General features: G+C 38.2%; 2 protein-coding genes across 4 annotated transcripts in view; both read left to right on the top strand.

Moving 5' to 3' along the window:
• Window positions 1–18656, top strand: part of ESR1 (estrogen receptor 1) — a 168429-nt gene extending 149773 nt beyond the window's left edge. For all 3 annotated transcript variants that reach the window (XM_069852103.1, XM_069852102.1, XM_069852101.1), the window contains 3 exons: window positions 7934–8067; window positions 14702–14885; window positions 16230–18656. In XM_069852103.1, coding sequence (XP_069708204.1) covers window positions 7934–8067; window positions 14702–14885; window positions 16230–16464 — 553 coding nt within the window. In that variant the 3' untranslated portion in view covers window positions 16465–18656. The remainder of the gene's footprint in view (window positions 1–7933; window positions 8068–14701; window positions 14886–16229) is intronic.
• ARMT1 (acidic residue methyltransferase 1) overlaps window positions 1–26852 on the top strand; it is a 347283-nt gene that overhangs the window by 247345 nt on the left and 73086 nt on the right. The gene's annotated exons all lie outside the window — the stretch shown is intronic.

The following is a 26852-nucleotide window of genomic DNA, read 5'->3' as shown; positions in this document are numbered from 1 at the left end:
TAAAGACATCACATTTGTCTGTCACTTGAGCAACAATGGAAAACAAAATTAATACCTGAAAGTAACCTTGTGAAAAATGCATATGTTCTCACTTAAGATGTCCTCAATCTGAATTTATGCCCTTGCCTCTGGCCAGAAAAGACATTGTTCCTTGGGTATGCCATGACTGAAGAAGTTAATGAATTAGAAATAAATCCTAATGAAATATAATAGATGTATAAGAATGAGATGTAAGGGAGATAAAATGCTGAGAAGATACGCATTGAGAATTAATAGACTATAATGAATAGAAAGGATTGTACTTCTTTCAAACCTTTCTCCAAAACACAACACAAGCTTAAACAGATGAAGAAATCTTGAAGTATGAGAAAAGTAGGTTAACTTTTAAATTTTTTTTTTCTTCTCTGTTTTGTATTCTGTATCAGATTTGTACATAAACTGAAGCCAAAAGCGTTCAACATGGTGATTTTTTTACCACTGCATTAGTACATTTAACCTTATTTCTATGATTTAAGGATTGTTTTTATTCTTTGCTCAGGTGCTGGCTGCATATTTGGATTCTTGTTTAAAAAGCTCAACACCAGTAATAAATCATTACTTTTAATTGTACGCCCTGAAAATAAATTCTTTCAGGAACTTCTCCAACAATTTACTTCAGAAACAAGAATTTTCACTGCAGACCATTTTGTCCAACCTATTTCTTGAAGCAAGACCATTGCCAGCTCCCGCTTTGACCAAATACAGTTTTGCCTAGCTGTCTTGAAAATCTTTAACAATGGAGAGAACACAGAGCCTCAGGTTTTATCACCCTACTACAATACAGACCAAGCCTTACAAGCTGTAGCTTACAACATTTGGTTGCCTTTTGATTTAATGTTTGCTGCTCCTGAGAAGACCATGGTTGCAGCCAGTCTATTACACCATTCAAGCAGTTGTAGACTTCAGTTTTGTCTGTCCCTTCCTCTACATACTTTGTTTCCTTCTCACCCAACCAAAAAGATCCAGTCTCCCAACTTCTCCTTGTAGGTCACACCCTGCATACCTCTGATCATCCAGGAGGAGACATCTAACATCCTTCTTGAGCTGAGGGGCTTGAGACTGGATACAGGCACAGCCTCAGTAGGACCAAGTAGAGGCAGGGGAACTAATTTCTCTTGTTTTTCTGGCCACATTCTTCCTAACATAGTTAGCATGCGATTCACAAAAATATGTTGGCTTGTATTTTATTAGGTTTCCATTTTCCAGGAAGGCTGCTACTCAGCCCAGTTTTTCTGGACTGTACTGATGCATGGGCTCATTTGACCCTTGGTGCAGAATTTTGTACTTCTTGTTAAGCTTTGTGAGGTTCCTGTTGGTTTACTCCTCCAGGGTTCCTCTAGCACCGACGTTGTGGTATATAGTGAATCAACATTCCTCCATCCCCAATTTAGTTTCATCCGTAAATTTGAAGATTAACTTTTTGTCATTATCCAGGTTATTAACAAAGATATTAAAGAGCAATGCCTCCAGAGTCAGTCCCTGAAGTATTTATTATCTACCGCAAACTAGATGTTGAGCCATTACTGCTACCCTTTGAGTCTGTTGATACAGCCTATTTTCAATCCATGTGTCTGTTGCTCAGCCTGTACTTCCCTGGCTTACAGATAATGATGTTGTAAACAAAAAGTCTTAATACAGTTCAAGTATATTGGCCTCACCCCCTTCCCTTTGATCATTTAACTAATCGTTTCATTGTAAAAATCAATCAGGTTGGTTAAGCACAATCCAGTTTCCTGGATCCTCCTGGATTTTGTCGAAGCTGAATTAGCCCTTTACCATTTGTCAGGGACCTCTTTCAATGTCTGTGATTTTTCCTTAAGTGCTAAATAGTGATTAATGAATATATGGACCAACTATTTCTGGACCCTGAAATGAACCGCATTTGACTTCAAAGATTGGAATTACTCTTCAGAGTAATTACTAGTGTTCTAAGTAGTTTCCTAATCTGTCAATATGTTTCTGCAGTCTTTGCCAGTAAAATCTGACAGACACAAAAAGAAAGCTGTTGTGTATTTCAGTCTATTTCATGTGATCAGGCACTAGGTTTTCTCCCTCATTCATCAACTCTTTGACCTCACTGAAATTCCATTTGTTGCTGCCATACTTGTAAAATGCTTTCTTATTACCCTCTGTGTCCCTCACTATTTTGACATAAATCTTTAAACAGTGCTTTGGTACTCCTCCTTTGATACCTGCTTTTATTTCTGTGTGTTCTTTTGCCTTTTAGTTCATGAATGAACTTCTTGCTTAGCCAAGACGATGTCCTATTGAAATACCTGGTCTTCCTCTATGTTGGGATTGGCTTGCTCCTGAGCTCTTAACAAGCTTTCCTTAAAATATTGTCTAGCTCCTTCTATGCTTTTCCCCATCATGTCTCAAGAGTATGATGCCTACCAATTCCCTAATAAGCTGTAGTCTGTTCTTCTGAAACCCAGAGTCATAAATCTGTCATTAGTAAGCCCAGTTTACCTCTGGATCCCAAACTCAACTACATGTCATTGTTGCTGCATCCAAATCTGTCTGTGCCTGCATTCACCAGCAATTTCTCATTGTTTGTGAAGAGTGGGTCAATAAAGCGCTGCCCTTGCTTGGGCACTCTGCTGTTTGTATTAGGAAGTTATCATCAACACAGTCCAGAAACTCTGGATTACTTGCACAATGCTATGTTTACCTTCCAGACAAAGATTGCAGTCAATCCATGTAGAAATCCTCCACAAGACTGTGGACAGGTGACTGGGAGACTTCTGTAAGTCATTTATGGAAGAACTTATTCACTCTGCTTTCTTATTCAGACAGTTTGTAACAGTCCCTCTTCCACCCCCCAAATCATCAGTCTTAATTTCTTGTTAATTTCTTCTCTGACCTATCCACAAAGACTCCTGACATGGTTCTGGTCTTTTTATGGTCTGTACAGTTAAGGTCTCCCTTTACATTGACCTCAATTTCTCCCTTCTTCTATACTTGTCTGTCCATGACAATTCTGTGATCATATCTATGATCATTCTATCTGATCTAGTTTGTGTACTATCCCACCAAGCCTCTGTGTTTCCAGTCTCATCACAGCTGACTCCTTCTGTGATAGAGCACAAGCATTTAAGATGATAAATCTGTGAATGTCTTTCCTTCTAACTGGGGATGTGAATGTTGTCACTGCAGCCTTCTCTCAATCATACCTCACCCATGTCCTAACTTATCTTTAGGTTTATGAACCCACCCTGTGACAAGCCATGTTTAGAGACCTCCTCACCAAGTTCATTTTGGAAGATGGCCTTCCCCCTCCTAGTCCAGTGGATTTCATCTGTTCTTGGCAGTCCCTTGTCATTGAATGATGTAATGCAGTCAAAGAAGCCAGTCTCACTGGAGACACTAAATGCATAGTCAGGCTTTCGTTCACTGGGTGCATTTGTGCCTAATTGGGCTGTTCCCATTGAATGGGAAGTTTGACAAGAACATCCCCTGAGTCCCTGTTCCTCTCACCTGGATATCCTGTACTGTTAATGTTGACTTGTCTGTCACTTGATCCTGTGTTTTTGTAGAAGATATTCCCAATACATAGGTGTTTTACAAGACTTAAATAAAATCTAGGTTCTAGTATCTATATACAGGGTTCAAGGACCGAGTTAGTAGGAGAGAACTGCATCATAAATCTCTTAAGAAGTCTTGTCACAGAAAAGTTCATGGAATGGGGTGCATCCAAGAGTGTGAATGATGTCATTGCAAGACTGTTTTCTATCATTTTTGAAAGGGTGTGGAGACCATGACACATTTCCAATTACTGCAGAAAGGCATATATTGCATCCATCTCCAAACCAGGAGAGAGAAACAGTCTGGGGAAGTACAGGTTGGCCAGTCAGCATCACTTCAAACACAAGAAAATCATAGAACAAGTTCTCTTGGAAGATGTTTATGTGAACGGGAAGGAGAAGATGATGAGTGTGAATTAGCACAGACTTAGAGTACATTATGCTTGATCAACCTGATTGCCTTCTGTGCTAAAAAGACTAATTGTTCACTTTCTGCCTTGATACTAGCTACCGCTGAAGTTCCTCAGGGGTCTGTCCTAGGATGTGTCCTGTTAAATGTCTTTGTCAGTGACCTGGAGGAAGAGATGGAGTGCACTGTCTTCAAAGTTGCAGATGACACTGAAGCAGGAGGTGCAGTTGATATGCTTGAGGGTATAGCTGCCATACAGAAAAACCTAGACAGGCTGGAGGAATGGGCTGACAGTTACCTTATGAAATTCAGCCAGGAACAATGTGTAGTCCTATATCTGTGAGGGACTTAATCCATTCCATGGGTTTTGAATTTACCTAATCTAAAATCTACAATGGTTTTATCCAGGCTCTTTATACCTGCCTGATGGGAGACTGAGAAACAGGACTCTTAAATTAAAGCAGAGGATATTCTGACTGGATTTAGGGATTAAAAAAAAAAAAGATTAAAATAATTAAGCTGAGAGAAGGTGTTCAGTCTCCATCCTTGGAAGTTTTCAAGACCAGACTGGATAAAGCCTTGAGTGAGATGGTCTGAGCTCACAACTGACCCTGCTTTGAACAGGAGGTTAGACTAAAGACATCCTGAGCTGTCTTCCAGCCTGAATGGTGCTGTGATTCTGTAGACACATGGTCAACAGACCATGTAGACACATGTTAACACATGTTAACACACATGGTAATTTTCTGCAGTAACTTAAGACCTTTAATTCACAAACTGTGACTTTCCTTAACACTTCCTGATATCCAAGTATTAAGGATTCTTCTGAGAATACATTCTGACACATTGCAGTAAACATGCTTTTATTGTTTTGTTTTCAATAAGCTGAGAGTACACAAAGACAAGAGCATGATGATGGGCTAAGGATAATTTGCAAATCTACTTTTTAATTTGTCCTCCAGGAAAGTTATCTAGGCCTTCCTAGATAGTCCTTCCTATCAGCTCAACATATAGCTGTGAAGATGTGATAATACTATCCGCTTATGTTAGAAAGTTAGAAGGCAATTCAGGAGAACTGGAGATTCTTATTTCAGATTTCTTGTTGCTTAAGAAAGAAAATCAGTGTTGTAGCCAAGATAATAAATAAAACATTTGATTAGAAGCCTATGTTTCAGAGATACTAAGCTCATGCGGTTTCCACTGATTTCAGTGGAGCCGGATCTGCCGCCTAACTCTGCAAATAAAGCAAAAAATTTTAAAACCGTTACTTGCACACATGAATGCCTAAACCCAGGTATCTAACTTCATCTGAAGTGTTTTACCTAAAGAGACACCCTTCTTTTTCTTATGTTGTGGTCTGGTATTTCAGACACATCAGATAAGAAAACAAATGAGATTAGAAAGTGCTTAGAATTTCTTAAATTTACATGATTTTTATTTATCATTTACCATATGAGTTCAGTTGGTAGGAAATAGGCACAGATGAAGATTTAGACAGATGGGCTAAGTGTTGCAGGACTAGAGACTTTTGTCTACAGGTTATACCTGTCAGCAAGACTTTCTTGATTGGATTATTGACCATACAAATTACAGTCAATTGAACTATTTTTGTAAAAAGTATCTGGAAATAATTCTTATTTGCTATCAAAACCTCTTTGCCATCTTATGATTTGCCACAAAGCATTTTAGAAGGTTTTGTTTTACAAATAACTTAGTATTTCTTTTTAAATTGTGGATCTGGTTATGCAAATTTTCAATTTGTTCAGACTGTGTAATATTTTGAATTGTTTTAAATATTGGCTGGCATAGTTTGATGGGGTTTAGGAAGTCATGTCTTAGCCAAGCATGAAGATGTGGGGTTTTCTTAATATGGGTGATTTGCCATATTAGACACAGAAACTTTTCCTTTCTGCATAATCTGGAAATTCTAAATTCTTTAATATTTGTTAGGTGCTGTATTTAGGTCAATGCAAAAATATTAAAGGCTTTTAGTACTCGGAACCTCTGCTTAACTCCACGTAAGTCCAAAGCTACTCTTTCTCTAGTTATAGGCAAAAATTATCATTGTATCAGAAGCAGTGGAACTTGTCCCACTGTAAAATTTCATGCTTGTTTTACTTAGGTTTTATATTCTACCCAACAAAACAGATACTGAGGCAATAGTAATTGTTCTTATTTTCATGCCTTTTTCTGAGTGCCTGATTTTTGGTTTTGGTTTGTTTTTTTATTGATATCCAAACAGAGGAAAAATACACTTGAATCCAATCAGTTCATTTTTTCAGGTATATTCTGTCTAAGCAGGATTCATCAGTCAGCAAGATGGTCATTGCTGAAGAGCTCACCACATCCAGCACTGAACAGTATAACAGATCATTGGAATAATTGAAAACTTCCTATCTAAGCACATGTTCAGCCTTCAAGTAAAAGAGAGAGAACTATGAATTTCAGTAAAGCTGTGTTCAGATATACCAGGCTGAGATCAGTCTTTTAGTTTAGCTCATTGGTCAGGGCATTGTACATGAGGGTGCAAAGGGCATCACACACTTTACGGGGAACACATCAAGTCGGGCTGCTTGCTGATCTTAAGATTTAGATTTTTGTTCACAACCTTTAACACTGTACTTGTTACCATAGCCTATGGGAACATAATACATAAAATCATCAGTGTTGTGGGTCACACCTGAAAAGCTGCTATAGTTTAAACAATCGTTTAATCAGTGACATTTTCAAGAGCAACAAAAGGCCATAAAAGTTGCATTGCCCAGTGTTGCAGCTTGTGACACAGCCTGCCACACAATGGAAATCATAGTTCCGAACTAAGGGCTAATGAAATGCGTGTTGAGAATCAGACACTTCAAAGGGCTGCTCAGCATGGTGCTGCCTGGTAGCCTATAGGGATCCAAGGCAAGAAGGAGAAACTCATCCTATCCATTAAACATGCTTTCCTACTATTTCCAGTCCCAAGGTTGGATAATCTCTTTCTCACAGTAAAGTTAGAGAATGTCTGTTGTAACAGTGAATGGAAAACTTGCTCAGGACCTCATGTTTTTGAATATTACTGCTTTTTAACGACCACACTACTGGCTGTTTTAAGTGACTATCTCTCACTTTGTTTTCTTGATATTGTCCTGCTTTGTTTATATATCTCTGAAAGCAGCTTCTGTCACATGCCGTAGATTTTAGCTCATAGGCATGGCTCTGAAATTAGGGAGTTGTAGGTTTAAATTCAAGCATGAAATTAGGATGAACAGGGGTTTGAACTTGGAAGGAGATTGGTGTACAAGCAGAGGAAGGTGATTAATTGTCATTGAGAATGAACACACTGAGATTTTCCAGACTTTACCTTTGTTTAATGTTGTATTCTAAAAAAAGATCTATTTGTGGAATGAAGTGATAGTTTTGATCAGATTCAGTCACATAGACAAAATTATGGTCTCATCAGTCCTTGAGCTCGTGAATAAGCTTATTCTTTAAGAAAGTGTTATGGTGGTATAAGAAAAATAGGAAAAGTGTGTCAGAACATAACATTGGAAGGTCAGGTAGGAACAAGTATAAAAAATTAGGGAGAGAGAAGTGTAAAGAATTAGTTAAAGGAAAAAAAACCAAAGAGCCACAAGAAGAACACAAGAAAAAAAGAAATCAAAATGTCATTTTAAATAAAACTTTGTCTTCCATGTAAAGGTCTAGTTGAGTCGCCACTTGTTCCTCTTGGTAATGAGCTTATGAAATTTTCATTTTTCAGGGGCAATATAGTGTTTAATTATTCATTCATTTTATGTGGGGTACTGGAACTATGCTTTTGTAGTCAGATACACACCAAATGAACTCTGAGTAGGAAGCTATGTGCTAACTACTGAACTGATAAAATCAAATTGGAGGGGAATGATCTAGGGGGATGAAAATCACACACTGCCACAATGTCAAAGCTGTGAATATCTACCCGTTGATGGTATTCACACAGGAATCAAGGAAAATGTGTTGAGGGCATGGTGGAAATCTTTGACATGCTGCTGGCTACTGCTGCTCGGTTTCGCATGATGAACCTTCAAGGGGAGGAATTTGTGTGCCTGAAGTCCATCATCCTGCTTAATTCTGGTAAGTGGCGTGTTTTACTGTCACTTGAGTAATTGTCATTGCTTCTGCATGGGGTTGAGTGGTTCTTGTCGCTGATGATGTCTCCATGTTAGACAACAGCAATCAAAAGGAGGCTGTGAACACAGATGCAGGCATAGCCACCAGGCAGGGATGGAAGTGGGCAAGCCTGATCAGTTGCAGAATGGGACCTAGGAAATTAATGAGGCAAGTAGTTGATACACTACATACAGCTGATATGATGGGCAATCGGAGCAGTATTTTGAACTAGGTGCCGATTGGTCTTGTTAAAAGTCTGATTACAAGAAACTGAAGTAGCTGGAGCCACTCTTTGGGCACCCAAAGGCAATGCTTAGTTGTAAATCTACACCTTCCTTTTATAGCAACAGAAAACTAAAGGGAGATAATGGCAAAAATGTGGATGAGTTTATCACAGCTTAGTTTATATTAAAATACAGGCGTCTAAAATGGATGCCACAACCTTTCACTTTCTTTCTAGCTGATGAAATAAATAATTTATTTTTTTTGTAAATCTCATTCTGAAGTACAGATGAAAAGTGAGTGACTAGATAACAAGTGTGGGTATAGATATAAATATGTAAGGTTAGCTGACTTGAATCCTGCAGGAGATGATTTAAATAAATAAATTTGAGTTGAGACATGTAACAAAAAATTTCTGTTTGACACCGGAGGATCCTTCTCAGTTTGACATAAGAAAAAACTCCAAGCAATTTATTTTCAAATACAGAAATAAGGCCCATGGTGTTCTCGTGAAAATGGTAATCTAACATAGTAATATAGACACTAAGGCAAAAATTTGACTCAATTCTCTGCTGAATTGTTACCTAATGACTACAGATGTCAGAGTTTTCCAACCCTGAGGACCAATCCACTCGTTCTCCCCTTTTCCTTTTGGATTTGAACTTGTGTATTATCAGCCTCTAGACAAAGCACACATGGAGGGCTGCAAGTCCTTTTCATCTGGTGGTTTAACAGATCACTTGCCAAAACTGGATGAAGTACAAATTTAGGTAATTTCTAACAAAGACTAACTCTAAACACAGCAGACTTTGCTTTATTGATCAGGCACTTCTTCCTTTATGTAATCTTGGACCCGGTCTACTAAAAAAAAATTTCAAGCAAAATTATATGTTTATACAATCAAATATAAAATAAAAAATACTTATGCTCTACAAAATATTATTGTGGTTCAAGTTTTATGACTGTCACCAGTTACCAAAAAGTGGCATCTGAGCTAAGTAGCTGGCATATTATGAATGAAAAGCCATTGTTTTTCTCCTCAATGCCAGAGTGTGATAGTTGTAATTATTGTTTGATATTTTATTTTCCTATTGTTCTCCTGATAATTATTGTAGAATATTTCTTAGTATTAAATGTTCTTCCTGAAAAGTGATGCTCCTCCAGATTTTTAGCTGTGTTCAAATGTTAAGTATCCTCTTATATAAATCTAGAATATGCAACTGATTTATAGAAATATTGTATTAGTTAGGAGAAAATAGAATCAGAAGTTTGAAAAAAGCACAGTAGACATTCATGTCTTGAGCATAAAGACTTCAAGCCATGCCGTTGAGAGTTTTTGCCCAATGGTGTATTAAATATTGAGCCAGAAAACTGAAATCGTTATTTAGACAAAGCTCTGTAAGATGTCACCAGCTGCCCTTCATAAGCACAGCTCATTTTTTAATGGGATTTTTTGTTTCAAGATTCCTCTAAAAAAAAATTCGTAAAAGAAAAATTATCACAAGTGAAGTCAGTGACAGTCAGAGGCAGATTTCCTTCTGCATGTAAGAGTGATAAGACCATTGATTGAGGCTAGGAGATACTAAATCTTCATTCCTTCACGGTTCTTATTCAACAGTTTTGAATCAATGGTGCTTTGTGTGGTAGAAGGTCAGAGCTGATCTGGTGATCTGATGAGTGATCTGATTTTGGGTGTGGGGTTTTGTTTTTTACATTAAATGAAGGTTTATAGGTGCTCGTAAGTCTGGTGTTTTTATGAGAATCTTGATGGTGATAGATCAGAGGGCATGGTTCAGGCTGAGCTGTTATTGACTCATGATGAAAGCAATTTAAACTTATGCAGTGTCATGTTTTATTGTAACTTGCATACTGCACTTATTGTGGTATATGAATGCACTGTAAACTGAAGGGGTGTGTGCATGGCCATGGAATGTATGTCTGTATTGCTTGTAATTGCATTATGCATAAAGGCAGTTAATTTTATACTTCAGATTTTGCATTCCTATAACCAACTATCTTTATAACTGCCTGAGGAGTTAAAATACTAGGTGGTGGGAATGTGGCCATGAGTTTCTGACTATCAGATCCTTTATATGCCCAAATTAGGAGGCTAGACTGAATTACAGACATAACTAAGTAGCATAATTTGGAGTGTGTGTAATAGCTGTGTAAGTGTTGTTTGGCATGGATACTCTAAAATGTCTTCCAGAGATGCTTTTCTTCACGGAATATAATCAGCCTCCTTTAGGTAAAGCATTTGACACTTATGAAATATTCCGAGCTCTGAAGCACATAGCATACTTAATGCATGAGGACAGATTGAGAAAGCTGGATTTGTTCATCCTGGAAAAGGGAAAGCTGAGAGCTGAGAGAAGGTCTAACTGCAGTCCTAGGATAGCTGATAAATAGGCTGTGGAGAAGCCACGGCTAAACTCTTGTCAGAGGTGCAAGAAGAAAGAACGAGCTGCAGTAGAGACAAACCACAACAAGGGAGATCCTGACTAGATGAACAGAACAAAAAATCTTCCAGTGAGAGAGGTTAAGTGTTGAAACAGCTTGGTCAGAAAGATGGTAGGATCTCCAGCCTCAGAGATACTCAAAACTCAGCTGGACAAAGTTCTGGGCAGCTTGAAGTTACCGCTGTTTGAGCAGGAGGTTGAACTACTTGACTTCCAAGACTCCTTTAATATGTTTTGTTGGGTTTTTTTTCTATGATTGCACATGATTACACATACGTGAATCTTTTACTAAAGAAACAGCAGATAATTGCACAATTAATTTTTGTGATCTGTGTTATTATGCAAATCATTAAACTAAGTGATCTCTAAAGGATTTAAACAAGTGGACAAATTAAGCAAATTGTTGCAATTATGTTACATGTAACACTTAAAAACAGTCTGCATTTGCATTCTAAAGTTTTGTGTGGATTTAATTCACTAAGTGTACAAAATATTTCTTTACTAAATCCTTGGACAACTCAGTATTTTCACATGAGGTAGTGCTGTTTATTGCTTTTGTTTTCTCTTTTTTTTTTTTGCAACATCTTTCAAGGCTGTTTAATATCTTTCCACTGTTTTCCATGTGTCTTATGCATAATGTAAGCAATATTTTTTAGTATCACTCAGTGAAATGTGGAAAAGATGGAAAGTTTTATTTATAAATCAAAATATACGTTTACACTACTTCCAAATTTTTCCTGAGATATCAAGGCGACAGCATGTCTGTAACGACAAGGACAACACTGTCTCTAGCTAAATAAGAAACCGGAAGGAACCCCTTTAAAGCTGCAGCAATAAATCTGCAGCAGAATTGCATTTTCAAAAATTACAGTCAGCTCAATAATAAAAAAGACTGTTTCTTAACACTGGGAAATAAGTATTAGAGACATAAAGGGCAACATAATGCCAGTTGTTTTATTTTGAGTGTATCTAAAAAACAGGAGTCATGCTGTGTGGCAAAGCAACGTGTTTTCTTTTTGGAGACAAAGACAGGTCACATCTGCTTTAGCAGCTGATTTACCTAATGACTTAGATGGTTAATCCATAGAGATCGAAAGATTTAGCTAATTTTATGCATCCTGTAGACCTTCTGGTACATCATTCCATGTGACAGTTTGTTATTTTCTCCCGATCCTTCCAGCTCCTGTTGAACTGGATTTTTATTTACTCCTTTATTTTGGGGTCTGGATGACTACATGAGTACATGGTATAGAGCTGAACACGCTCATAGCTCAGCCCAGCTCGCTACCGAGACAGAGCAATGGGACTCAATGGAAGAAGTAGCAGCTTGGATAATGTTTTGTGTGCCTGAACTCTAAATATAAAAATGTTTTAAACCGGAGTTCATTGCGACAGAAAAGATGTAGAGGGCATTTTCCCCTACAGTAATATGCAAAAAAAAATCACTGTACATAGTGGCATATGTAAAGTTATATCACTATATACCACGATAGCTTTGCAGTCCTCAAGGGACCCTTTTCCATGTATTGCTTTGTGTTATGGAAAAGAATCACCAGGGTTTGCAGGGTAGTTCTTTCTCTGTTCTTGTTGCTATGTTTTACATTTCTAACCTACAGAGAGAGATAGAAAACTACCTGGTAGCTATTCAATTTAGGCTCAGCTTTGGAGCTTGGAAAGACCTTTGAGACTGTTAAATTTCACTTTGTTAAGACAGTTTTCTGCACTTTTGCTCCAAAACTCTGCTTGTGTGCGTATGTGTGTGATGGATAGCTGACATTTCTTTTGGGGAAATTTCTGGTGATTGACCTGGGGCAGGAACAGTCTCTGGGAGGGCAGAAAGGAAAACCAAACATCATTTTTCTTGGCAGCTATTGACTGGCAATTGCCTGAAGTCTCAACAATTTGAGGGGAGTGTTGGGGTTTTTTTAAAGTAATTTTTAATAGCTTCTGGACTAGATCTGGGTGAGAAACAACTCTTCCTAACAGATTTTTTCTTTTGCTTGTTTCAAAGTTATGGAACCAGAGTATTGCTACAAGGACATAATAGGGTCCTCTGGCTGATGCAAGCTGCTCTGGAGGCACTGCGGGCTTATGAGACTAATGTTTACCCTCTAAGGAACTGTGTTTTGTCAGTAGTATTTCAGAATCTTGCTGCTACAGATACCTGCTAAGCAATAAATCTTAGTATTGTTAGTAGGCATATGCGAGGGAGGCTAAGAATCATTCAGCTTAGGAAAGCCCCAGGGGCTGTTTCTCTTCAGTGAATTCATTTCAGTAAAAATAATAATTATTATAAAAAGCTTTGTGAGAAAAAAGTCCATTGCACTACCTATCTATATCAAATTCATAGCAATATTCATTGCTAAAATTAAGAGCTCTAACTGATGGGTTTCAGGAGTCATTGCTACCTTTGAGTTATCCTTTTGGGTTTTTTTAAGCAGCCTCTCTCACTCACTCCCTATCTCAGAGATACACTGACATTCGCAAACACAAGTTTGTGGACAGTGGACAAAGTCATAAAACCTACTTGCAGGTTACAGTAGTTCTGGGAATCAGGTCCTTGACATACCAAGATAATGTAAGAAGAGGTATGCCAAGAAGATAGCAAAAAAAATCCCAATTTCCCTGATCCCTCTGACACATGGCAAAATATTCTTATCTTTATATCTGATGGTATAACCCCAAGATTACAAACAAAACAACCTGGAGTAGATATGTCACTTTGTGTATGCATGCATGTTAGCGTGCATGCTTTTCTTTTACTTACTAATTTCTTGTTAGCTCTGTAAGCCAAAGCAGAAGGGCTAAAGCACAGGGTTTGTCAAGTACATGACAGATACAAGGCAATGAACATACCACGATCAAGACAGTTTTGTAGTATTTCTGTAAATACTTGAAAGCTTTGCTGCCTCGGGACTGGATCGTAGTACTACGACCTGTTTAGAGTTATTGGTTTGAATCAAGAGATTACAAAAAATGGTGCTGAATGAGAGATCTGCCTTTCAGCAGCCCAGTGCTGTTGCAACCTGATTCAAGTTGGCTGCGTGCTGTCATTCATAGCAAATTCAAGATATAAAAGTGCAAAATAGTTTAGAACTTCCCATTTAGAAATCTGATGCACTTGACGCAAATAAGAACTGCTGCTGGCCACAGCTCTTGTGCCAGTGATAGAGCATTTTATAGGAGATGTAGAGGGGCTGTTGCAGGGGTTTTGATATCTAGAAAATTTTTCTTCTGGTTCAAATCTTCAGGCTGCTCACTTCCAGCAGTAAGGAATTTAAATCCACTAAATTTACACAGACTTGGACGATTTTTTTAAAGGAGACGTTGGTTTGTAGATGAAAGAGCGCACCTTTCAAGGGTCTTGCTTTGTTAGGAGGGTATTGTTGAGGCAAATGTGCATAAAAACCCCTTGGCTAGTTCACATGTTTTGTGGTACATAGTATTCAGTTCTAGTTTGCCTACCAAATCACCAGAAATCAAACATTAAACAAAAGAGAAAATGGCAAAAACTGCTCAAGGCCCGGGCTTGTCAGTAAGTATTGCAGAGCTCTTAAGGGGAAACAGCATCTCCTCAAGGTTTCAGAGCTGAGTGACTGGGAAAAGTGTGCAACCCCTGGCTAGGTCTAGCTGCAGGCTACAGGTGTCCCATGCTGCCTGGCCCAGACCTTGGATGGACCTGGGCAAGGAAGAGGCACTGTCTTCCTCCTCACGCTTTTCCCACAGTGGCCAAATCCAAATTCCAGGGTCATTCAGACCAATGAGTTGGCTGGCGAGCGGGAGAGTTTAGGATGTCAGCTTCTGTGCTTTAACACAGCTGAAGAGAGCAGCTACAAGGCATATCTCGGGCAAGTCTGACTCTATTGAAGTAATTTTTGTCTGTGGTTTGTTTGTTTTCTTTCTCCTTCCTACTCCAGGTGTGTACACTTTTCTTTCCAGCACTTTGAAATCGCTGGAAGAGAGAGACTATATTCATCGTGTTCTGGACAAAATCACAGACACTCTGATACACTTAATGGCTAAGTCAGGTCTTTCTCTGCAGCAGCAACACAGACGACTGGCTCAGCTCCTCCTCATCCTCTCTCATATCAGACACATGAGGTGAGAAAAAGCATGTGATCAGTGCTTCTGCACTGGCCCTGTGAAAGGAGGTGTCACAAACGCACATGCAAACTTGTTCTTCACAGGTGGGAGCGCAAAATGTATGTAGAGCTGTTAAAAAATCCACGTATGTCTACTTTCCATAAGAATGCATGGAATGTGCACAAAAAAAGTACACTAGGTTATGGTGTGAAAGGAGTGTTTTCCCCATTTGTTTCTTCCAGTTTTCTTTCCCTTTGCTTCTTGTTTTGATAGTGCCATGAGCTGTATATAATTTTAATGTTATGTGCATCTGGCATTCTGTTTGAAAAGTATGAGGTAGAAGACTAATTTACCAGTAGCCTAATTCTGCAGACTTTAGTCTCCTATAAGATAAGATTTCATAGAACCATCTCCTTTATGTAGCCACTTTTTACAAGTGGCTTGATTGCAAATCACTTTAGAAAAGAGATTAGAATCATTATGTGCATTTTGTCGGTAAGGATAAACGCAGAACTACTGAATTCTGATCTAGAGGATTATGCCCTTTACTAATTAGAGGTGAGGTGTCTGAGACACTCTGCTGGTAGTCATAAAAATGATTCTCCCGAACCTCATTACCTCTTAAGGTTGCTGCTTAGTGCCTCCACTGCCAACAACAGGACAAGTCTATATAAAGACACCATATACATTTTATTTTGTGAAGGGATAAGAGATACTGTTACGGAGATTTTAGTTTTCATTGCAAAATTAAAATTAAAGCAAGCACCACATCATTGCTACCAAGGCAGAAACATGCAGACTTCTGGACTGATATACAGGTCTTCAGGAAAGAGTTAAGGAATGTGTGCACATGGCTTTTTACTTGTGTCTTTTTGTGGATTTTCTTTGTCTTCATCTTAATAACCTTTAATATTTTTTCCTTAAGAAGAATGTGTAAAATTAAGGATATTTCAGATGCACAATTAATTACGGTTTCTGTAGTTTTCTGAATGGATACTATTACAAGTGAGCATTTGTTAACAAATTTGCTCAGGTTATTTCGTAGGAAAGAAATCTTATATTTTAGATTTTATTATGGGAAAGCTAAGATTCATCATATCCACTTAGTCATAGTGCCTAAATTAGGATTCCATTTAGGAGAAAGAGGGCAAAACAGCCACCTTTGCTCATAAGCAGTCTGAAATGTTCTTTGAAGGTTCTGCCTTCTGCTGACTGTAGCAGGAGGGTACAGCAGTGGCACTGTTAAGTTAGTTGTTTTGTAAAAGGCAGGATTTATAGGAACCTAATAAATACTACTAGCTGATAGCTTTTTTTCCTCATAGCATATTTGGAAAGTAACTGTTGTTTTGTTACAACCCACAGCAACAAAGGAATGGAGCACCTGTACAATATGAAGTGTAAAAACGTAGTTCCACTCTATGACCTCTTGCTGGAGATGCTGGATGCTCACCGACTGCATGCACCAGCAGCCAGGAGTGCTGCACCAATGGAACAGGAGAACCGGAGCCAGCTGATAACTGCATCAGCTTCATCTCATTCCTTGCAGTCTTTTTATATAAACAGCAAAGAGGAGGATAATATGCAGAATACAATATAAGCAAAAGTCAGGAGATACAATGGTATGAGAAACCCCAGCAGCATACTACCTAGCTCATGCTTCATTTCGTTTACAGTGCCACCTAAGTAAACACTCCAGTGACAAGGATCACCTGCATTTTCCATTACAGTGTTTGTCAAGTGCTTGCCTAAATTGATCGCTTATCCTAAATGGAAGACTTTTTATTGCTATGAACAGCCAGCAAGGATGGCCAGGCTAAACTGATTTAAGTTTTGCATTGTTTTTATTTAATTTTGCATGTAAGTTGGGTAAGTCTTTATCTAAACCATACACTCATTTCACTATAAATTAGCTGGCCATCACCCTATGTGTATTGGTATCTTCATGAGTGGTTGCCTCAAATTCTGAGCTTGCTTATTCCTTTACTTGCTTGAAACTTTGAAGCAGTTTGGTAGACATTCCAGATTCCTTTTTTTTTTTGGCGGCGTAGGGTGTGTGGAAACTGGTTGATCGGCATCTTAGTGTGCCATAATGAAACTGCATTGCTAGTGACTGCCTTGGTAGTTTAGTTAGACTCCCACCTCTCCTTTCTACAGTACAAAAGGAACCTGTATCTGAGAATAATACCGTTCTACATTGCTGGCTTACATCAGCAGGCAACTCCATCTCAAGATCATACTGACCAAACTTCTAGGTCCCCTTACCGTATTCAAATTGCATTCTGTGCATCCTGCCTTGTCTGATACTACAAAGCTAAATATTTCTGTTGCTTGGCAGTGTGTAAATCAAGGGCAATGTGGCAAACAGTGATAACAAACATAATTATTAAATCAGACCAGATGATTAAAAAAATCATCGGGTCTTTAAAAGAAAAAAAGTCTTCACACACATAAATGATTCGGCATGATTTTATAAAAAAAAGTATCTCCCTCTGTCCTTTGCTTTGTTGTGCTACAAGCCAAGGGGTGAAAATGCCAATGCAAGACTGGCACAGCAGGGTGGGATGGTCCTGTCCCACTTGGTAGAGTGTGGCCTACCACAGGGCTGGCTGTGCTGCAGAAGCAGGCTTCGCATTGCCTTGGCTTGCTTTGGCTCTCATTGGGGTGTGCTGTGAAGTCACTGGTAAAAGCCAGTTCACCTATGACACCAGAACTGAGCAATGAGCTTCAGACATGATGAAGACTCTGGAACTGCTTGTCCAGGAAGAGAAATCTGGCTTTCTCCATGCATGAATGTAACTGTTTTTCATAAGTCAGATTCTTCAGACCAACTGTAAATATACAAAAAGTCCACTGACATCAAAAGTTTCAGCAAGACATGAAGGAGAGACTGAAGAAGTTCATACTATGTGCCATTCAAAGTAGGAGTTGGTGCTGCTGTTTAACTGAAAATTGCTAGAAGATTAAACATGTCAGGGAATGTTTTTGGGTACTGGAACGCTATTATTACATATACCAGGGATATTTTATTAGTCTAATGATAAACTTTGCCTGTGCTATCTGCACTTCTAGTTTACAGGTGCAGTTTGGGATTTAGCACAGACCAGGGACTAGTCAATAGCTGCTTGGAAGCAACCACCCTGCCAGTAAGGACATTTCATAGCACATGTGTAGGCTGCTCCATAGCAGCTGGCCATAGTGCTAGAGAGGGTTTCAGAGTTGCTTCTTTTACTGCTATAGTTTAAAACATTTTGCTAGATTATGTTGATTGGAATATCCTCTAGTAAGTAAATATAGGAAATAGTGCAAACAATGCCATACAAGAATACCTATGGCTAATTATGCTCCCTGTCACACAAGCAGAATCTGTGTGCAGAGAGATAGAATTACACAGCAATTGTGAATGCAGCAAGGCACAGAATGAACTTGTGCCTCAAGTCAAGGATTGATGCTTTAGTGAAGGTACTTAATGATGTCTATAACAGTTTCATGTACATACCTGAGGATATGCACAGTTTAAAAGTCTAAAGCTAGATGCTACCTTTGTTTGAGAAGATTCCTCGAAAACTGTGCAAGCCTAAACGTGTGAAGCAGTCACTTTAAAGTTAATAGGCCTTATATTGATGCATTCTATAGTGTCTTTTTTCTGAATGTGCTGAATGTCTTTTTGTGTATCCAGTAAGAAAGTGCGTGTGCATGTGTGTGTGCAAATTTGGTACCTAAGGGCTCTTGGAGTTCTCTTAAATGCCTTGAAAGAAAATGCATATTTTGTTTTGTTGAGTAGCTTGTTTTCAAATGTGTTACAAAAATCATGAATGCCCTGAAGTAAGTGCAGGCTAAGATCTGAATGGAGCACAGGAATCTCTGTAGTGATACTTATGTGCTTACACCATCTTCATTACTTGTAGCCCAGTGTGCATTACAGCTGCTCTTTAAATACTGTACATACAACTTGGTGTTCCCTATTACGGAATACACAGATGAAGTTCTTAAGCTGCAAAGCAAGCAGGTTTAAAGGAATGCCTCCCTTCCTATGTGCCAGAACAGTTCATTACAAGTGTAAATTGCCCCAGAAGAAAAAAAAGTAATTCATGGAGAGCAATTCACAACACAGGGTCAGAATCTGATGGCACTTACATAGGGCAAGTATTGTCACATTCTATAGATTTTCCCAGTGAAGCTGGATAAGTGTAATTTGAAGTGGTATGCAGCAGATAGAAGGGTATAATAATCTTGGAACATGATAGTCAGCTCACAGTCTTACTTCTGAATGCTTTCCTCAGCTCAGCTTTTGCAAGCAAGTAATTTAGATTCAATCACTTCTCCCATGTTTGTGGCAACAATGGTAAAGGGCATTCAAGAGAGAAAAACACCAATTCCCAGTAATACATTCATTTACCTTGGAGCAGTTTCAGGATGTGTATCATTAATTTGTTCATGAGATTTTAACTTAAGCAGCACCTTAATGAACATAGTAACCTTCTCATAGTTATCTATAAAGATGATTGTCCACATATCAGACGACTGAATGTAGCCATTCCATTGATTAAACAAAGTCTATGATACAAAAAATGACAATTTTTTTCATAGGTAATTCTGAATTATGCTCTTGTGTATGCAAACAATTGTGCCTGACATTTGGTAACTGCTGTTTCACAGGATGCTATTCTATGTGTGTATGTGCGTGTGTGTATATATATATACACACACACACTTTATATTTGCAGATGACAAACCAGTACTACCTGATTATCTGGTGCTGTATATTAAACAAAAATATATAGCATGTAAAAAAAAAAAAAAAAGAAAACTATTCAAGGCAGCTAATTATGCTTCTACCAAAACATTCATAGTGATGTCTCTGGACAGGTAATGAAAGAATTACTTCATGTTTATACGTGAATTTTTAAAAAGCCCCCACAACACCACCAAAAAAAAACCCCAAACCCAGAACCCTCTAGAAACATAGGTGATGGAATAATAGCACAAGCCAAGCAGATACAGACCAGATGAATTTGATTTTCTCAAGAATATGGTTGTTACTGAATTATTATAAAAAGCTTGGGAGGCAGGAGAGGAATCAGGGTGATGCATATAACTTTAGCAGTGTCTGATTTTCCAACAATACATGAAAGCTACTCTGCAGTGGTTCGAGCCATGTCTTGATTTTTCAGACTTTGTCTCAGGTAAAACCCCCTTTGGGGCAGCAAGATTCGTACTGGGGTAAATTAATTTAATGGGAGTTTCTTGGTGTGTGATTGTGGTAAATTTCCTATTATGTTTCAGTGACATCTCTTGATGATTTTTCTCCTTCTGTACACTAAGGGGTTTAATAGTTTAAAATACAAAAAATCTGAAGTGAGCTCCCAAGCATATTGCAGACTATCACCATGTCACTGGACTTTTTAAACTGAAAAACAAGAAAAAAAAAAGAAATCCTAAATCACTCCCCTGCCATCAAAGACAGGGTTTATTTTGAAGTCTCCAACAATTTCAAGTGCTGCTGACTGATTCCTTAAGAATTCTGCCAAATGTTTAAAATGAAACATAGTACCAGGAAAATAAAAGTTTTGCCTCATTAGGGCCTTAGTCTTATCACAGGCTTTGATAGGAACATGGTAAGCCTCTCTTGTATATATAATATCCTGCTTTAAAATTAGAATGCAACCCGACCTAAAGCTAATGGAGTTTTGTATATAAGATATTCTTAGCCGAATTTAAGTGAAGTGCATTTCTTAGTTTGAATAAAGAGATGTCTATTTTCAATGCTATCTACAACATATAGCTTTACAGACAGAAATTCAACATATGTAAAAGAACGGTCATGTTAAAGATGGTATGTTAATGCAAATCGATCTTTGCTGTCACCTGCAACTATAGCATAACTTCAAATTGATCTGGGAATTTTGAGTTAATATTTCCCTAATATTAATGTCCTACTCACAATTCTCTTTCTTCTTTCAAATGTAGATAGCTTTGTTACCTGAAAGCTGTTTTCAAAGTGATTTTTTGCCCATAAGGGTATCTGGTTTTGCACTGTGTTTAAAAAAAAACCAAAAACTATATAAAAAAAAAACTTTTGCATTCAAATGTGCCTAAAGAAACAAACAAGAAAAAAATTTAAAAAAATATGCTGCCAGCTTGCAAATTATTATGTTCTGTACTCCTGTGTGCCTATAAATTAGAAGTCTATTTCTTCAAAAAGTGCCCATTGGAAAATGAAGGCATAGACTGCTGGCCATGAGACTTGCATTAACAAGCCACTTTATGTATCATCTTATTGTATATACTATAAAATTAATGCTTTTGTGTGCACTATGTAGACTCTCAATTGAAAGTTCTTTCTTTGGTATAGGCTCAGCTGCCATAATGTATTTGTTGAAGTATTCTGTTCTTTCACTGATGAATATAAAATTGTTAATGTCTTTGTTTTGGTGAGTTTTTTTTTTGTTTTGCACCTAAAAAGGTTCTTTTAAAAGTCTAAATGAAAAACCTACTAGGTTACTCAATTGGTGCAAGATTTTTATCAATGTGTTTGATGTTGAAAATAAAGAATTAACCAGAGCACTTTGTTCCATTTCCTATATTTTGCATGGTTCTAAAAATATGTCTCTGCTTATTGCTGTCCAGTAGCCAGTGAAATGGTACACTATTTTTTACAGAAACAGAATGTGTCTGTTTCTGTGCAGCTGAGTGAATACTGTTGATTAGTTTCTTCACCTTTCAAAAAAAGCATCAGAGTGGCCATATCTAGAGCTGACAATGTGTTAGGTCTAGTCTCTAGCATTCCTAATGATACCAGGGAAGTCACCTAAGTACTTAATATCTCATATGCTTGAATATGCTTAGTATTTTATATGCTTTATGTGCCTTATTTTGGCTTGTGAAACAGATTATAGTGGAAGAGACCATTTATGTGAATTTAGCTTTCTGTAGTGAACTGCCACTTACCATGACTTAGCTAGTATCAAGTGAAATAGCACTTTTTTCCCAAGTAATAGCTAGTCCTCAAAGGAAAAAATAAAATGTCTAGACTAAGTTGTTAGGAAGGAGATGAACAGAAAAGAAAGATACTTTTATTGACATAAAAACACTTCAAACTTAACCCTATCTTGTAAAGTGCTCCTGTACTTGATCTCTGCAAAGAATCAAGGCAGTAGTCTATAGCATTTACACACATGCATAGGTATTTCAATATTTGTAGATATACCTATCGGTAATACAGAGAGAATATACTGCCTGTATATCGATCTTTTTTTCACCTGTTTTCTGTGCTTTGCTGGTACTGAGTGGGACTATTGGCTTATAGGTTCTTCTCTTTCCTTACATGAATATATATGTAAAAGCTCTTTGGTTTTATGCAGTGTTTCACTGTACATAACTTATCAAGAAAAAAATGGTTAGATTTTTACCTTAAATCTAACTCTTATCTCAATGATTAAGACAAGACAGGCAATATATTTTGTCCAGGTGATACCTTATCTTATAGCTTGTTAAACATGAAAGCAAATAGACTATTTAGACTCCAAAAGGAAGTTGAGGAGTTCTGGGATTTCTAAGTGCTGAGTAGAACTACACAATGGTTCAAAATAATATGACCATCTTACAACATGCTTTTATGACCAAGAGCTTGACTGAGAGTTGCTATTTTGGCCACAAAGGCTGGGCCAGAGTAATATGAACTAATTGCACCTGAATATGCGCTCAAAATAGTAGAATTGTTTTCAATGCTGACTCAAAAATCTGACAACATCCAATGACTTTATACAATTTTTTTAACCACAGGACAAAATGAACACTGAGGTAAAATGCTTTTATGGGTCATACTTAAGAGGACTGGTTCCACATGAGATTGAGCTCACAGGCTTCATCCAAAAAAGCAGCTAGACGGCAGCAGACTCCAGCAAAATCAAACACCTAACACTCCTAAATTAAAACCAAACATCTAAAGTCTGAGCATACTTACACCTGCAAAAACTCTAACAATTTGAATGGCCAAAGGATTGTACAGTACTTGAGATTAGACAGTCCTTTGCCCATCTCTTGGTAGGACACAATGTGACCACGGAGTATCACAGTATGGCTGAGCTGGGAAGGCACCTCTGGAGATGTCTAGACCAATTCTTGGTTCAGAGCTGAGTCACTTACAGAACATTGCTCATAGACACACTGAGTCAAGTTTTGAATAGCTACAAATGGAGACTCTACTACCTCTCTGGGCAACCTGTTCTACTGTTTGCCCACCCTCACATTAAAAAATGTTTTCCTGTGCTCAGACGGAATTTCATGTGGTTGAATCTGTACACGCTGCCACTTGACCTGTCAGTGGGCACAGCTGGAAAGAGTCTGGTTCCTTCTTCTTCATTTCCTCCCATCGTGTGCCTCCTGTGATAGCAGAAATGCATGAGATGCTATATTGTTCAGACCCCCAGAGGAGGAACCCACCAGGAAAAGGGCCAATGCAGCCCATGGTGCATTTCTGCAACCAGAAGCCAGCTGGGACTCCAGCCTCATTCCTGGTATTTTACATCTGTTGGCTTAAGTAATCTGAGAAATCCTACAGCAAGGATGCATCTTTCTGTTTCACTGCAGAGCTCTTGCAGTTGAAACTCCTGGCTCACCTTTACTGGGCCCAACACTCTTGCTTCCCTCACCGTGTACACAACACCTTGGAGAGTAGCTGCCTACTCCCTTGAGAAGCCCATATACACAGCCATATGCACTGCCCGCCCCCCCCCCCCCCATCGCTTTCTCTTTTTCCTAGCATTTAAATAAGTGATGCATCTCTTATTTCAGCATATTTTCTTCTATTTAACTAATTATAAAGTTATGACATAGTTAAGGCATCACTAAAGCATGTACTCACTGCTTTTACTTTTCTGTTAATGAAGGCAATTCCATTGTTATGCAATAACAACAGCTTCTTCGTGAGCTACAATTTGGTGTTCTCAGTCAGTAGGGCACACTCCCTTTTAAAAAGCCTATTTTTAAATCCACATACTGCCATGTTAAAAGTCGCATGAAGCAGCTGTTTCTTTCATCTCTTTCCTCTGCATTACACTGCTTGTCTCTGCCCCCAAGGTGGTGAAGAGGAGAGGAAAATCCAAGTATGTAAAATAACACTCATCAGCATGCTCACAGAGAAAAAATGCACATAAAAGGGTACTGTGTACACAGACTTTCTTATGCCCAGCCAGGCTCCAGTTACTACCATTCACCATGGCATCCTGCAGATGCAGAGGCTCAATTGTAAAAATGTTCATGAAATCTTCAGGAAAACTGACCATCAAAATAATAACATTTGGCACTTATTTCAGCAGGAGCAAGGCTAACTAGCTTTCACATCCCTGTAAGATCTTTGTGTTGCAGTATTAAGGTGTCACTCTGCTAATGTCTTCATTTCTGAAGGCATACAGGTGGTATAAAATTTATCTCCTGTTGTTTTCCATTCCTACACATTTGTGTGCCACTCCAGAGTGTTACCATTTTAAACAGCTGAAAAATATGCATGTGAGGAAAGACTTGAGTGCTCTGTTCCAAGACAGAAAGATTTGCTTCTTGTCAGATGTCTTGGTTTCCATTTACCTCCTGCGAACCAGTTATCCGTGGAAAGATGGAACAAGTATGTTATGCTATAGAGGTAAGCAGAAAGTGCTGCCCATTTTGCAGTAAGAATCACAGTAGGTCATACAAAAGCTTAAAAGTTTAGGGCATTTGTATGAAAGCAGAAAAGTTTGAGTTCCAGTCTGCCTTCACAGGATTATTTTTGCTTATGTTAAATCTGAAAGTAGGAAAAGAAATATCAGCTCCAAAACCGTCTTCTTTGTAGCTATCTTTCTATTTTAACCAAAATGCTACAGCATCGTGGTTTCTCCTACTACTTACCCCTTCCCCCCCTTTGCCCCTGTGTTCTGCATACTTGGTTGCACAATGCTTCAAGTTTAGCAAAGGAGTCAAAATTGCAACCATGTGTTTTAAGCTGCAGCTCAATGGCCAGGAGGACCTCTTGGACAATGTTTGAATTATTTATAAAGACAATACTACAAACATGAATGCCCCAGTTCTTGCATAGGCTTGTGAGCACTTATATAAAAAAAGTGGACTCTGGTACTTTTCCCTCCAGCTGTTTTTTTAAAACATCCTCTCTATAAACAATGGAATAAAAAAAAATCTCGCAATTATAACATCAATATTAGCAGTCTCCAAGGAATACAACATGCCTGAAAATGCAAAGATAGTGACCTGAGTAACATTTGTGCAAACTACATCCACATCTGCATCATCCCTGATAGAGAATAGCTCAGTGGCTCACTTCTTTTCTCCAAAAAAAGTCTCTGATACAAGAAATGGACAATAATTTCCTAAACCCTTCTCTCTCTTCCAAAAGTTAAATGTGCCATTATCTTATCCAGAACTCATTGTGGTCAAATCCATTTACTACATCTCAGGTCTTTAAACAGACTTTTACTGAACCAAGCAGCTTTGACCAGCTCATTTTCCGAATGACATATTAAGCTGTACCAAATAACAGAAGTCATAGCTTTCACTTCCTGTCTGCTTTCAGACTAATTGTTTAATATAATTCATATTTCTATCCTTTAACCAGGCTTTAGTCTACAACGAGTCATCAGTGCTTAAGCTTGGAGTTATTAATTTCCTTTCAGAGATTTTTATCTGCTGCTTTTTAGGAAGACAAATTAATTCTCTGAATCATTCCCTTTTTTTTTTGATTGTGGAATATTATTAGACTATTTCAATGTTCTTAATGTTCTTTTAAAAAGCATAACTTCTCCAACATACAGGTTTCACATTGCTTCTAGGTATAATTATGGCCCAATAGTGCAACAACAAAAGAATTCAGTGGTGTATCATTTAACAACAGCGCTGCCAAGGTTAAAACAGCCAGCCAGTACCTGGGCTAATTCCTTGCATAGGGAACTCTGTGAATAAGAAACACATTCTTCCTCCAAAGCCAAAAGATAAATGACCAACACTCCCCTTAACTTATAAAAACACTGCTTCAGATGAATTCTGCCATTGCCTCCTGCAGGAGTTGAACGATTTTATAGGCAGACCACCCAGCTTAAGCACAAAACTCACCACGGCATATCTTGCCCTTTTACTTTCCACAATTCATTGCTTTAAACACCAAATAAAATACAGGAAATGCCAGTAAGTGTGAAGATCAATGTTTTCTTTTTCTTCTTTCATACTTTTCTTTCTGTGTTCAATCCTTCCTTTCCTTCTCTTAAAGATCTGCATTTCTTCTCCTTCACCCTGCTCTTATTTACCAGAATCCTCCAACATTTACTAAATCCTGATAGCATCTGTTGTTTGAAGAATGTGAGCAACCAGACTCTGTTATGCCTTTGAACACACACACACAGATGCACTCAGATGCACATGATGAGCACGCTGAGAGATGGTATCAGTCGTAAACAGACTTCTCAATTACAAATAGCACAAGACTCTTAGGGCCAGGGTTGACTGTTCATAAGACAATCCTGGCAGCTTTGTCCTTGTTCGATAACCAGCTATAGGAGAAAGTTCTAAGGAAAGAGAAAGCAAGACTGCAGATGTTTGCAGCATTTGCAGTGAAGCTGGAAGGGTGGCAAACCAATGGTGAGAAACTATTGATCTGTTGCAGAATAAAGCTGTTACTGCTGGAACAGGGTAGGAGGTAGGCAATAGGTATCATCATGTTTACAGCTGTAAGGAATAAGGACATACTATTTCTGTCAACTTCAGGTCATTTTAACTTCTAAGACTGCTGGACATCTCTAAACAATTACCTTTCAGTCTGCCTTCAGATTTTGTAAAGCACGATCCACAAATGAAACTCTAGATGCAATAAGTTCAGGGCAAATAGTGCTCATTATTTTGCACTATTATCATCACACGCATAATAAGGTAGCGCCTTGATATTCCCACACAATCTGGCATCGTTGAGCAACCAGTTTTCATTATGCCTTTAAACACCTACTAGTT

Source organism: Phaenicophaeus curvirostris, chromosome 2 (genome assembly GCF_032191515.1).
Source record: "Phaenicophaeus curvirostris isolate KB17595 chromosome 2, BPBGC_Pcur_1.0, whole genome shotgun sequence".
Lineage (NCBI taxonomy): Eukaryota > Metazoa > Chordata > Aves > Cuculiformes > Cuculidae > Phaenicophaeus > Phaenicophaeus curvirostris.
This window is presented reverse-complemented; position numbering and strand designations above follow the sequence as displayed.